Raw genomic sequence first — 14,375 nt, 5'->3', positions numbered from 1 at the left:
TAAAATCATAATAGTCATGTCGCGTATCGGGTGAAAATATAACAATAACTCATGGCAGTCTGCTTTACGCGATTACGAATTACATGCTTTACATCCTTTTAGGAACCATCGCAGGAAACTCAAATTGTAAGTTTTTCGCTGCTCCTGTGTAGTGGATATGTCGACTCTGTAATCTCTGCTCTTGACTTGCAGGGAATGGTTGCATTAATTTGTCAAGTTCCTCTTTGAGGCTCAGGTTTCGCGGAATGCCCCTTGCGCGCCTTTCAGCCGACGGCGACCGTCGCTGTAACGTAGCCTGAGCCTATCCTATCTCCATCTCGCTTGCCGACTCGTGGGGCAACCACTTGGCGCTTGAAAAGTTCCCGGTCAAAAGAGCTCGCCCTCAGCCCACTCGGTCAGTCTTGGAGCGGCCACGATGAAGGTGCCGTCCGTACTGTGGGCCTTGTGCGCCATCGCGACGTCTCTCGAGGGGCTTCTGGCCGCCGAGTGAGTTACCGCTGCTTTTTATACCTTTAAGCATCCTTGCGCTACGGATGGGCGCTTTCTGGTGATGTCCTTACAAACGTCTAAAACCGAATAATTTGTCCGAGGGAGCTGGGTTAGCACCGAACGACAGGAGTTTTTATATTTTCCTCCAGTGGAACTACGGCTGCTTCAACAAAGAATACGCAGCACGCGCAAGCTAAATAGTTTGTACCGATGCACACATTTTTTTGCGCCATAACGTAGCCTACGACCAGCTCTTTTCCAGGGGAACTTGTTTTGGTTCGATTTTTCTGAGACGTTTTGTTTCTGGCAGAGTCGGCTGCACTTCTAGGATGTGAGTGAGACATTTATTGCAGCGTAAGGGGTGAATGGAGTGCTTTTTTTTCAAGAAGCTTCAACGCCTCCTTCATACCTGCATGGCTACGCAACACTCGGTGGGCACGTAAAACGAGGGTTTCGGGTAACAGAATATATCCTGAGCACCGAAACGTACATGAACGGGTGGTTGAAAACGACGAAGAAATAAATACTGCGCGAACAACGAGGACAAGAAGGACGCTGTGGTTGTTCCTCTTTTATTAACGCATACCCAAGCAGGGGATAGGCCAAACATCATTCCTTATAGAAAAGAAAAGAGTTATTATTTGATTGCAGTACCCGGGAAAAATTACTTATGGAGATTTGAAAGTTGTTTTATGCACTATTTGAGGAATCGAGATAAGAAAAAAAATCAAAACATCCCCCTCGCGAGGGGCATGATCAAATGCAGAGCATTTCCGCGGGGGGCGTGCCTGCAAGTCTTATGGATTACGTATTGGTTGTTGTTGTTGTAATTGTTGTCTTCCACGTAGACATTGTCGATGAAGTTGATGGTGAAACGTGAAACGTGCCGTGAACCCCCTGCCGTGGCTATTACGCAACGTGGCACGGCTATGACGCAACACAATCCAACACAATCCACTTTAATCCAAGCCAATCCAAATCCAATCCAAGCCAAGCCAAGCCAAGCCAATCCAATCCAATCCAATCCAATGCCCTTCGCGAGAGAGTGTTATAGCGCCGAAATCGCGCCACGACATGAACGCGAACCGAACGCGGCGAGAGAGGGTGTTGCGAGCGGAGAGAAGGCGAGGAGGACGCGGGGGAGAGGGCGCACCTGTGGCCGACGATTGAATGAGTCAAAGATATAAGGCGCGTGCGTAAGCTTCCATTCTGTGTCGGCTCCGTGGAGCAGTCGGTAAAGTGCCGTGTACCTTGCGTTCCGCCCGCAGAGTCGTGGGATCGAAACCTGGCGCCGGAAGGTATTATTTCTTTATATAGTGTAGGGTGCGGACTACGTAGTGATGCGGACTACGGACGCCAACGCGGGTGACATCGTGAGTTACTAAAATGCTCTGCATTTAATAATATTGATAAAATCAAGTGCCACAGGAAAGGCATCCGATTGCCCCGTGCTTTCTCACCCAAGTGATAGAAGATTCCGTAGAATACCCTAAACTCCTTTATATGACATTAATAGACTATGAGAAAGCGTTTGATTCCATATTCACAGCAGCTGTGCTAGAAGCACTAAAGGACCCGGGAATAGAGGAGACCTACATAAGGCTTCTAGAAGACCTGTTTAAGAAATGCACGGGCAGGAAAAGCCTCCACAAGCAAAGAAAGCAGGTTAACGGACGCTAACGCTGAGATAAGCTCGTGCATTGTGAATAATTCATCCATGAGCGTAGCATTCGTACTGGAGAGCCAATCGGTCACGACTTCTGAAATCATTGCAGAGCTCCGGGGAGCTGTAACCTTGGCGCAAAATTCGTCAGCTACGTCCAGTTCACTGACGCCACGCTGGAGAGCTATTGATGAGAACGGATGAGCTTGACTCGGTGTTGCTCTCAGGCTGCGGAAAACTTGCCAAATGCGAGTTAGCGGTTTGCGGGGATCAAGCTTGGAACAAAATTCTCTCCAACGTTGTCTTGCAAGCTTATTCAGGTGCTTCTGAATGCGCTTCTGGGCATGTCTTGAAGCTCGAATGTCATCTGGTGACAGCGTTTTTCTCGCACGGCGCTCTGCTCTCCTGCGAATCGCGCGCCAGGCGCCGATGGCGTTACATACTCAGCTTTACGACATCTCGGCGGTAACGCCCTCCGGCAACTGCTTACCTTCTACAACAAGTCGTGGGAGGCAGGCCGCGTGGAAGCAAGCTGGAAACTTGGTCGCCTAGTTGCGGTCCTTAAACCAGGAAAACCGCCAACCGACATCAACTCTTACCGGCCTATTGCTTTACTAAGCTGCATAGGGAAGGTAATGGAGAAAATGGTGCTGCAGCGACTCGTCTGGGATCTTGAGGACAGAGAAGTGTATCCCCCAGAGATGTCAGGGTTCAGAGAAGGAAGAAGCAGCGTTGACAACGTCATTGCTTTGGTGAGGGACATTCATCGGCAAAAGGCTGCGAAAAAGATCACAGTAGCTGTGTTCCTAGACATCAAGGCGGCTTTCGATAGCGTTTCTCATGAAGCTGTTCGAAGGGAAATGGCGTTTGTAGGGCTACGAGGGCGGATGCACACTTGGCTCTGTAACTACTTGCATAAGCGGTACATCTATATGACCACCAAGGAAGGCGACACAAGGCGGCATGAGATTACTCAAGGCGTCCCTCAAGGCGGAGTCCTAAGCCCTGTGCTGTTTAGCATCTGTCTCATCCGGATCACGAAAGTGCTACCCCAAGGTGTTAACATATCTCTCTATGCTGATGACATCTGTATCTGGGCTTCTGGAAAAAACCGGAGAAGTATACGATCAAAACTGCAGAAAGCTCTTCTGGCAATTCAAAAGTACCTTAGCACCTGCGGCTTGCTAATTTCACCCGAAAAGTGTGCCGCGGTCGCCTTTACGAGGCGGGATTTATCCCGCTATCCTCTGGTCATAAATGAAACAGAAATACCATACGTTAACAACCATAGATTTCTCGGAGTTACATTAGATCGCTCTCTATCTTGGGCCCCCCATATCCGTATCCTTAGAGAACGCCTGCATTCATTTGTGCCCATTTTCCGGATGCTGACAGGAAAAACATGGGGCTGCTCAGTGGCTTCGCTACTACGACTTTATAAGGCACTATTCCTTGGCCTTCTGCGGTACAGCCTCCCAGCGCTGATTGGTTTGTCTAAGACAAACTTCAGAGTGATAGAGTGTGCACAGGCTCAAGTCCTGCGCATCTGCCTGGGCCTTCCAAGGTGCACATCGACGAATGGAACTCTCTGCGAAGCAAGGTGTATGTCCGCCCAGACACTCCAAGCCCAAGAGTTCCTTCGCACCAGCCTCCGTCACGTAACCCGGTGTGCTGACCATCCTCTAGCACAGGTGTCTTCCCTGCATGTACGGAGCCTCCTACCGGCCAACTTCGAACGCCCAAGCAAGCCTGCCTTTCCGCCATGGAAAGCTGCACCATGGGATATAGGCCTCACCATACCAGGTATAGGCAAGAAATCATCTCTGCCTGAGCCAGCCTTGCGATACTACACGCTGGAGCATATCAGTTCGCGTTATCTTGGCCACATTCAGGTATATACAGACGGATCCGTGAAGTCTGACTCGTCAGCCATTGGAGTTTGGATTCCGTCGGTGGGACTAACTGTGAAAGAGAAACTCAGTCACAAGACGTCGTCCACATTCACTGAGTTAACTGCTATTAGGGCGGCACTCCTTCACATCACCAATAGTCCCGCTCGACAATGGGTGATTTTTACCGACTCGCGGCCTGCCTTGCAAGCACTGATGAAGCCATCCCACCGCTGCGGCCAACTCGTGCGTGACCTAAACGCATTGCACACACTAGGGCTACGAGACGGGCACCGCATCTCGCCTCAATGGCTACCAGGTCATTCCGGCATCAAGGGGAACGTCATCTCTGACGCAGCAGCGAAAGAGGCGCACAATCTGCTTGTGTCTATTGGAATCCCGTATTCCAGACAAGACGGAAGTACGGCCGTGAATGCGCTTGGATGGAAACTGCAGTTAACAGCTTGGCAGGACCCTCTTAAGATACCCTTGCCTCTGCACGCGATTGACCCTCAGTGCAATTTCCAGTTTCCGCGAGGTCTGCAAAAGAAAACTGAGGGTGTCCTTCACCGACTACGCCTGAACGTTGCCTTCACTGGTAGTTTTCTTTTTAAGATAGGCTGGGCGGACTCGCCATTGTGCTCTGTGTGCTCTGTGAGAGACGACATACAGCATGTCTTGTGTTACTGCCCGAAGCATACAACTCAACGCGAAACAGCTAAAAGAACTTTAGTGCGACTGCTACGAGGACACTCTCTAGAGCTGCGTCACTTTCTTAGTCCGTGGCAAAATCACGCTGACGCGGCGCGAGGGACAAAGGCTCTCTTAACTTTTCTGTCTGACACGGGACTAACCGATGTTCTTTAAACTTGGGATCCTCAGATTTTTCTCCTAGTGCTGTAATTTTTTCTACGTTCCGAACTGATTTTATTTTCTTCTCCCTCTTATTCATTGTTGGTGCGCACTTCTCCCCCTCTTTTTTTTTTTTTTTTTTCACCTCGCTATGTTCACCCCCATCTGAAGTAGCAAGCCCCGCCGTTTGTGGGGCTAACCTCTTCAGTATTCATTAAAGTTTTCTCTCTCTCTCTCTCTCTCTCTCTCTCTCTCCACAAGCAAAGCGATAAATTCGCGATCTGAAAGGGAGTAAGACTGAGAGATACCATCTGTCTAAAACTATTCCCAGGAAGTCTGGTGTGGTATTTAGAAAGCGTAACTGGGAAAACAGTATAAAGGATAAAAGGAAAATGAGCCATTTGACCTTTCCAGGCGACTTAGTCTTGCTGAGGGAGGCTGCAGAACACCTGCAAACAATGCTTGAGGAACAATAATCAGAAAGAACGGCCATGGGACTAAAATAAATATGAATAAATCTGAAGTAATGAGGAATAAGCATGTCAAAAACGTCCGCTTAAGCTTAAGAAACGAAACGCTAGAAGTAGTAAAAGAATACAAGTACCTGGGTTAGGGCTGACTCAAACCTCCAAAGGGAAATCCGGCACAGACTATGTAAGGGTTGGGGAGAACTCGGCAAGCACTCCCCAATAATTGAAAATGAGCTACCTCTGTCACATAAAATAAAAATAGAAAAACCAGTGGCCCCTCTGCTGGTGATGATATACGGAGCCGAAGCTTGGCGCCTTACTAAACAACTAGAAAACAAACTTAGGTAGTGTAAACGGGCCATGCAACGAATAATGTTAGGAGAAACACTCAGGGACAGGCAACGAGTTACCTGGATCAGAGAACAAACTGGAGTAGACGATACCATAGTTCAAATAAAGGAAAAGAAATTTATTTAGGCTGGACATGTAGTAAGACGAATTGACAACGGTTGGACAATTAGGGTAACATAGTTGGTACCAAGAGGTGGGTCTGGAAGAAGGGTAAGGCCATTAACCCAATGGAGGGATGAAATGAGTAAATTCGGTGGTCAACTGTGGACACGAGCAGCGCAGGACAGGAGCAGTTGGATGTCAGTGGGAGAGGCCTTCGCCATGCAGTGGACCTGAGTAGACTGATGATGATGATGATGATGATAATGTGTGACTCTAGTCTTCGTCCTTGACGCAGTATTTCTTCATTTGTCTGTCATCAACCAACTAGCCTTTAGCTACACTAAGGACAACTGTGGTTTAAATTGTCATTATTTACGTGAAGGCAAGTGGAAGACAAAGAAATAAACACTGCGCAAAACACGAGGACAAAGGGGAGACAGATGTAGTGGTTGTTCCTCTTCTATTAACGCATACCCAAGCAGGAGATCAGCCATACATCGGTCCTTCAATAAAACGTGCTGTTGGGCTATTTGGTACATACTGAATGGGAGACAGCGCAAAAAAGACGAGGACGGTGGCAGATGAGGACGGCGGCAGACGAGACAAGCGCCTGTCTCGCCTGCCGCCGTCCTCGTCTGTTTTTGCGCTAAGCCTCCCATTCCATACATCAGTCGTTTGGAGCAGACAAACAATGCTTCAGTGTTGATTGATTGATTGAATAAACTTTTATTAAGCCTGCAGAACTAACGCTGACGTCGAGACGCTAGCCCTCGTCGATCGGGCCTAGATCATCCTCGAGGGGACGGCTGGGCCGTCCCTTTACGGTCCCCCATCGGGGTCCTCCGGGGCCTGCCTAGCCATTGCCTCTCGGACCTGCTGGACGGCCCAGAGTTGGTCTTCTTGGTTGTATGATGCAAGCGCCGCTTCTAGCCGCGGCGGTAGGAGTCCTGAGTTAGCTTCGTCCGGGTGTGTCTTGCAGTCTCACAGCATGTGCGTTAGCGTGGCCGTTTCCCTTCGGCAGACCTTGCACTTGCTGTCTGGGTAGGCATCGGGACACATCCTGTGCGTCATTTGCGGCGTCGGAACGGTCCTCGTTTGCAGTTGTCGGAATGTAACCGCCTGGGCTCTGTCCAGCTTTTCGCTGGTTGGAGGGAGATTCCTTCGATCCAGGCGGTATGCCTTCGTGATCTCGTTGTATCCGACTAGTCTGTCTTTGGCGCTTTACCAGAGTCGCGAAGCCTCGTCGTCGCCGTCGGCGCGGAGGGATAGCGCGCGCGCCGCGGCGTGGGCCGACTCGTTCCGATTGATCTTGCTCTACGACACTTTGCCCTCCTGCGCCGGGAACCAGATGATGCGTTTTTTGTCTCGAGTATGGGCTCACTCCAGGATACGAGCAGCCGTCGGTGAAACTTCGCCCTTGGCGAAATTTCGCACTGCTTGAATGTTGAATTTTTTCTCGATAGTTCTACTGATGGTAAACCCAGTGCACGTGTGGTACCCGTTTGTTGTCGTCTTGGGATCTGTGTTGCGATGAAGCTCTAGCACGTAGAAAACCTCCAGGTATTGCGCGGTTCGGTGTAGGGATCCGTTTGTAGGAGCTAACTTAGACGCTGCCGTTACTTCCTCGTACGCCCACGGCTCTCAGGAAGTCATAGTTGCTCGGGAAAGAACTTCTTGTGCACGGCGCATTGTCAGGGGACCTGCCGTTCGCGCTCCTCCTATTCACGTTGTTCTTCTGGAGTACTAACTATCCAGTGATGGAAACATGGTCCTGAAGACAGTGAAGGTGCAATGGTAACAAACTACATAAAATTCAATTGTCCCAGCTTAGGCTCTAAACGTAACAGTAGAATAGACAGCGATGATGCTGCCCTTGCACACAGAACATGTCGTATTGGCGGTATGGTAATCAAGGCCAATCCTTTCGAGAGACATGTATGTAGTTCTAAAGGGAGCATTGGTAAAAAGATATGTAGGCGAGCGACGGATGGGATACAGTCTATCTCTCGTAGATAGTCCCGTGGGGCCTTACACCGGCGACCGCGTGTGGCTGCTGTGCTCTCAAGATAGGACAAGATTGCCTTGCGAGTGTGGGCCACAGAACATAATCGAGGCAAACAGACCATGGTTTGAGCCGTTGCGCCATTACCGCTGCTACTTAAAACGAAATGCGCAGACCCGACTCTAGAACTCAGCGTTTGCCAAAACAAAATAAGATCGTTCACTTCGCGTAAACGCCTTCGAGACAAACGAGCTGGCGTGTTGTGTAGTCGCTGTCGGGAACATCCGTGTTGAGTTTGGTGCGAACAGAAATGTCGTCGCAGTAATGACGGCGTCCGGATTGATGCGCGAACCAGCACACAATCTTCTTGTTTGTACTCTGCGCACCGGAATAGAAGGTATTAGCAGTTGATATCCAGTAGAGGTAGCCGGAGTGTTTCTCTGAGCGTTGCATTGCATTGAGCGTTGCACCAAATTGCATGGCGTCTTCAGGAGGTGCAGCCTCAGCCTACGAAAGTGTTCTGGAGGGGGGGGCTCACGACAATATTTGATTTTTAATTAACGACCTTAGTTTGAACTCTTCAAAAACAAAAGTTGTCTCCTATAGTAGAAAAACTCAACAGCTGCAATACTCTTATAGAATTGCAAGCACTGCACTGCCGAGGGTAACCGAAATTCGGGACTTGGGAGTACTGTTTGATTCTTCTCTGACTTTCTCTTCCCACATTACACAAATTACCCGACGCTCTCTTCGATTTCTGGGTGCGGTTTGCAGGCATTCTAGAGAGTTTAAAGGTCCGCTTCCTTTCTTAAAGTTGTATTCGGCACTCTGCTTACCTCTTCTCGAATACGGGTCGGTTGTTTGGAATGGAACTTGCAAGTCCAATAGTGTCCGTATCGAGAGGGTTCAAAATAAGTTCCTTTCTATCTTTAGGCACCGCTTCCGTTATGTGCAAGAAGACGCAAATGGCATCATGTCTTTTCTGAAAAGCATTCCTTCCCTTTGGTGTCGACGAATGCGAGCTGATATTATCTTTCTCTAAACACTTCTTCTTAGTAATATTTTGTGTGACAATTTGGTTACACTTATCAATGTCAACTTGCCAAATAAACTTTTCAGAAAATTTCCAGCTTTCAGACCAGTTGCTTTAAATAGCCGACGCTAGACCATCTGCCGAATACAATGTGCATATAATGAATATTCCGTTCGTCTGGATATATTCCAGAGCTCTTGTACTTTGGTCTCTAATGAGTTGAAAACTGTTATAGCTTAAGTCCTTCATGTCATTCCAAATTTATGTACCGTATTTATTATATGCAAACTGTGTTATTGCTTGTTTTTCACTTTTCCTTGTTTTGTGTTGCGTGAATATATATACCTTTTAGTGTCAGTGTTGGTAACGCTGAAGCTTTTTCTCTTTTTTTTTGGAACTTCCTAACATGTGGTTAGAAAACCTTGGTTTTTATACGTATACTCTATGTCATGTTCATACAATATTTGCTTGTATAGTTCCTATTTTTCACGTCTATTGAACGTTTCGCTGGCCGAGTGTCATGGCTTGCAACACTAAGTCTGTCTTTTCTTTTTTGACTTTCTGTTCTTTTTTTTATTCTTGCCTTTTTTGCTTTCTAAGATTTCCGTACCTATTTCTACTTTATTTTTTATGTCATACATATTGTTGTTGTGTGTTGTCTCCCCTTAATTTTAGTGTTTTTTTTTGTATGGTGTACCAGCACCAAGACACTAGGGTTGTTCCTGGCCACCGAAAATAAAGGTTGATTGATTGATTGATTATTATTATTATTAGGATAATAGTCCGTTTCTATCCACTATACAAATAGTATATAATCTAATATGTGAGGCCGTTATTTGTTTGGTTAGAGAAGAGCAATCGTCGAAATGCACTTGCCAGCGTCTTATATGCGTTATATGGGACGGGAAGTATTCCAAAGAGCACTTTCTAGTTTCGGCCCGGCGACGTACGGTAAGCACAAAAAGCTACAAACTAAACAACAGTAACTTTGGGATATTAATACAATAAGGTTACAATAAATGCAACTACAATACAACTAAAATACAATAAATACAACTCGTGAAACATGTATGTAGAATAATTGTTTATCCTCTGGAATACAGCGTGTACCTAACGTTTCCATCGCGTATTCTTCCGAAAAAATCTCCACGGTACCAAAGTTGCTGCTGTATTGAAAGGGGGCAATAAAAAAAAAATCCTCCAACTGCAGGCTCGTATCTGTGGTTGAGATTCTTTCTACATGTACAGGAAAGCTGTTCCATAATAGGCCAACTAATTTCGTGTACAAGCATACTATGATAACGCCTCACCAGTCCGGCTTCACGAAACGAAAATCCTCAGAAACAGCACTTATAACTCAAAACGAGGTCATTTTAAATTGTCTAGAAACCGTCATTGTGCCCCCAATTTGTTTATGGATTACTCCAAAGGCCTAGACTGATTTAATCCTTTAATCTTATTATTAAGGACTAGGCATTACGGCATTCTGGGATGCTTTCTGCAACATGTAATATCGTTCCTAGAACACACCCGCCGCGGTGGCTCAGTGGCTAAGGCGGTGCGCTGCTGAGCACGAGGTCGCGGGTTCGATTCCCGGCCGCGGCGGCCGCTTTTCTGATGGAGGCGAAAAGCAAAAACGCCTGTGTGTTCGAGATTTCGGCGCACGTTAAAGATCCCCAGGTGGTCAAAATTAATCCGGAGCCCTCCACTACGGCGCGCCTCATCGCCTGCGTTGCGTCGGCGCGTTAAACACTACAATCAATCAATCAAGTTCCTAGAACACCAGCAGCAGCACGTAATAATTATTGGCTGCCACACAGAATGAAAACCCATTCGCACAGGCCTACTCCAGAGCAGTATACTAGGCTGTGTGCTATTCGACCTTTAAATTAACGACTTTGTAGAAATCTGAGAATTGCGCAAAATGAGTTGAATTTAGTCACAATGCAACCCTCTCCCCCAACACCCGCTTTCTGTGGTTCAGCCATTCCAGAACTAACGAATTTCAGAACTAAGGTCAAGAATCTTCGACACCCTTTCTAGATGATATTCTTCCTTAAGCATCATTGTTCATAAGAGAACTGGATTTTTCAGGCCTTAACACAGATCAATGTGCGTGACACGAAACTGTAGGTTTCGTACAAATTGCATTGAAACTATGCAAAGTGTGAAAGCCTAGGTGGGACATTGCAAGAATACACGTTATGGGATTTTCGTGCCGATAAGTTATAGCTTTCTAGAATAAGAGGCATTTTACTTGGAAGTCATTTTTTAGCTCTCAGTAGCGAAGATCGCCATTAAAAGCTGTTTATTTCTCTCTAGCATTTTGTATCGTCATTTGGTGCGAAGAATATCTAACTACTCCAACACATCTCTACTGCACTTAATACAAAATGTACTCCGCAATATGGCCGCCGCTCCCTTTGATGCACACACCGCCCTCATTTTTAGATCATTATCAATTACGCCTGTCAGTCAGTTTTGTAAGCTGCAAAACGTCGCTGTCGTAATACTCATAAAAACAACAGCAAGCCTCCAAATGCATTGGCAAATTTATCTAAGAGATCTAAGTCTATGTCCCAGTCTATACTCAATAGTTGAAGCCTAACACTAAGTCTAAGTCTACGACTAAGACTAAAAGTTAGACTAAGTGTAAGTCTGAACGCATCAGTAGCATTTGGTGGGTTCCCTGCTCCCGCGCGGACTGTGACTTTCACATATTGCGTTTTCAGCCCGGAAGTTACGAATCATGCTAGCCGCGCTCTACTTCCAACCCATTTTAAACTATAATAAACACAGTTTGAAGGCCACCACAAGGCCACCATGAAGGCACGCTGCTTAAATATTTGGCCGACTGTATACCTCTAGTAAAGTGGCAATATGGGTCTACATGCACCCACCAAAAAGCAGTGCGAGTGCTTATAAGGAATGTATCTGGGGCAATCACGTCACTTCCATCTGCTGTCTGGCAACCGTTAATGCTGTAGCATAATCAGTAGCTGTTCATAAGTGGTGTACCTCTTCCAGGTCAAGAAGGCTTTCGCAGGGAAGAATTTCCTCTAGTCACTTCGATCCATTTCTCAAGCACAAAACGGGACTTGTGTGCGGCGTTGTTGGTGCGGAAATTAGCCGTTTACGGCATCGTTTATTGAAACTTATAAAACATAGAGAGAGATAAAGAGAGAGAGAGAGAGAGAGAGAGAGAGAGAGAGAGAGAGAGAGAGAGAGAGTAAACATTGTTCGGACGGACGTAACCACTAAGAATAATTGGCGTATTCATGGGAGGTTGGGGCCATTACTACACCAGGATGGCCAATCCTGCTCTGCTGAGGGAGTGCGCTACCGGAAATGGTCGCCGTGATCAGGCCGCACCCCACGCCTTCTGCGATTTCATCAACACGCGGATTTGATTTTTTTTTATCCTTTGGGAATTGCGTGGCACCCGGATTCGTACCGCGTTTGTTTCGCACGGGAGGCGGGTGCTCTACCTTTACGCCACCGCTGTCCACCGCTGGACATATCAGTAGAAATTAAGAAGACATGGATGTGGGCAGGGCATGTAATGCGAAGGCAATATAACCATTGGCCATTAAGGGTGGATTGGTCATTAAACGTGGATCCCTAGAGAAGGCAAGGCTGGCAGGGGGAGGCAGAAAATTAGGTGGGCAGATGAGATGACGAAGTTTGCGGGGGTGAATTGGTCCCAGTAAGCACAGGACCGGGATAATAATGAGATCCATGGGAGAGGCCTTTGCCCTGCAGTGGGCGTAGATAGGCTGATGATGATGATGATGAACCACTAGGACGAGATGTCAGTTCTTGTTATTTTTTAATAGACAAAAAACCTGCAATTTATAGATCCGCATGACAACTTGTTGGGGCGTGTGCTTTACATTGCAGTGAATGCTTTGCTGTGGTTCCGCGAGTGCTTCGGCTCGGGTCCGCCGAGACGGTGGCAGTCATGGTTGGCGGCAGAGACCAGCGAGTGAGCATCTCGCTCGAGAACCTGCCCGCCGGACGCGGACCGTTCTTTCAGACGGACCTCGTCGTCACTCAAGGTAAGCGACGAATCAGACAGCGAGAAAGAGTGCTGCCGACTGCATCCCTTTACATTGCGTTCTGAGCGGGATGCAATGTCCGAGGTGCATAGAAGTAAGGTCGGAAGTGTAGCCTGCACAACAGCGCAGTTGTGGGTAGTATTCAATCACTTAGGTGCGGTCGCTCGTCTATTTGAAAAACGGCAAGGAGCGTAACTGGCTGCGAGAGCACTCAAGCACACCCAAGGCACGCACGGGAAGCAACCTTGCGGGTCATTGTGCCTCGTGCGGATACCCTCGCTTTCTCTGGACAGCTGCGCCCCATCATGGAGTAATACAAGCATGCTCTTCGAAGCGACAGAAAGGGAGATAGTGTACCTCAAGGGGTAAAGGAGGTCGCAATTTGTAAGGAAGACGCAATTTGATGGATGCCACTAATGGCATCCATCTTACTGTTTATTTTGGTTGCTGGTGCTTCTTGTTCTTGCCCCTCGTTGTGAAGAAGCGTTTTTCTTTGCGTGCCGCAGCAAACGTGCTCACTCGTTGGTCTGCGTATCCTCTTGACTGTTGGTCCTCGTTTTTTGCGCTCTTTCCTAGTTCGTGGTGTCTCAGGACCCAGGCGGAGTATTTTGATCAACCTGTCCTCGGGGACGCACACGACTCGAGCCTCGCGCCGTACTTGAAGGGTGGCAGAACTAATGAAGCATTTGTAGGTGAACCTTTCGTGCAAATATGTCAAAGCAGAGAACCGAATGACCTTGCTACCGGCCTAAAGAAAGGAGAGGATTTCATTGAACGCTACCGTGGACGCCTTGCTTGAAAGTTCTTGTATCAGCCAGGCAATGCACAACTTCATGGTTAGAGGCGCATAAAAAAGAATATGAAAATTACAAGAATTAGCAGACCTTGCTGGTGGGCGAGTTGGAGCATATTCGACGTAAAGTAAAAAACTGCGCAATTTTGGACGGCCACAGGTTTTCTTCCTTTCTGTGGCCGTCCATTATTGCGCAGTTTTTTACTTTACGTCGGCAAGAATTAGTCCGCCATGAAATTCGAAGCTATCCGTTCATAATTATATCATTGACATTCATATGGTGCCTCAAACCAATGAGAACAATTTTGAGACGTCAGTACACAGGGTTTGGGAGTTTCTTTAAGTCTGTTTAGCATTGTTAGTAGTTAGTTCCCATCTACGACGCAACCAACCCGCAAACGCGAAATCATCAACCAGAAACATATTGTGTTGCTACCTTCGTCTACCAGCTTTGCGTTTATTTGTTCAGAAAGCCGAATTCGTGAAGCCTAATTTGTGAAGCCTCATTTAGGAAGCCTCGTTTGTGAAGACTTACGCATCTTCAAATTTATACCTGGTTCGTGGAAACGCTAATGAGAACCAGAGGGAGGATGTTCCGCGTGTTTGCAACGGCCGAAGTTAGGTCTAACGTCGTCACTTGAGGTTTAACGTTTTCACCCATCTAAAACAACTC

General features: G+C 47.3%; 1 protein-coding gene across 1 annotated transcript in view; it reads left to right on the top strand.

Moving 5' to 3' along the window:
• Window positions 1-335: 335 nt before the first annotated feature.
• LOC144160994 (venom factor-like) overlaps window positions 336-14,375 on the top strand; it is a 267,369-nt gene continuing 253,329 nt past the window's right edge. Inside the window, exons 1-2 of the mRNA XM_077692061.1 lie at window positions 336-486; window positions 12,752-12,909. Of these exons, the coding sequence (XP_077548187.1) occupies window positions 416-486; window positions 12,752-12,909 (229 nt within the window). The 5' untranslated portion in view covers window positions 336-415. The remainder of the gene's footprint in view (window positions 487-12,751; window positions 12,910-14,375) is intronic.

Source organism: Haemaphysalis longicornis, unplaced genomic scaffold (assembly GCF_048455015.1).
Source record: "Haemaphysalis longicornis isolate Haplotype H1 unplaced genomic scaffold, Haemaphysalis longicornis Haplotype H1 scaffold_11, whole genome shotgun sequence".
Taxonomy (NCBI): domain Eukaryota; kingdom Metazoa; phylum Arthropoda; class Arachnida; order Ixodida; family Ixodidae; genus Haemaphysalis; species Haemaphysalis longicornis.
This window is presented reverse-complemented; position numbering and strand designations above follow the sequence as displayed.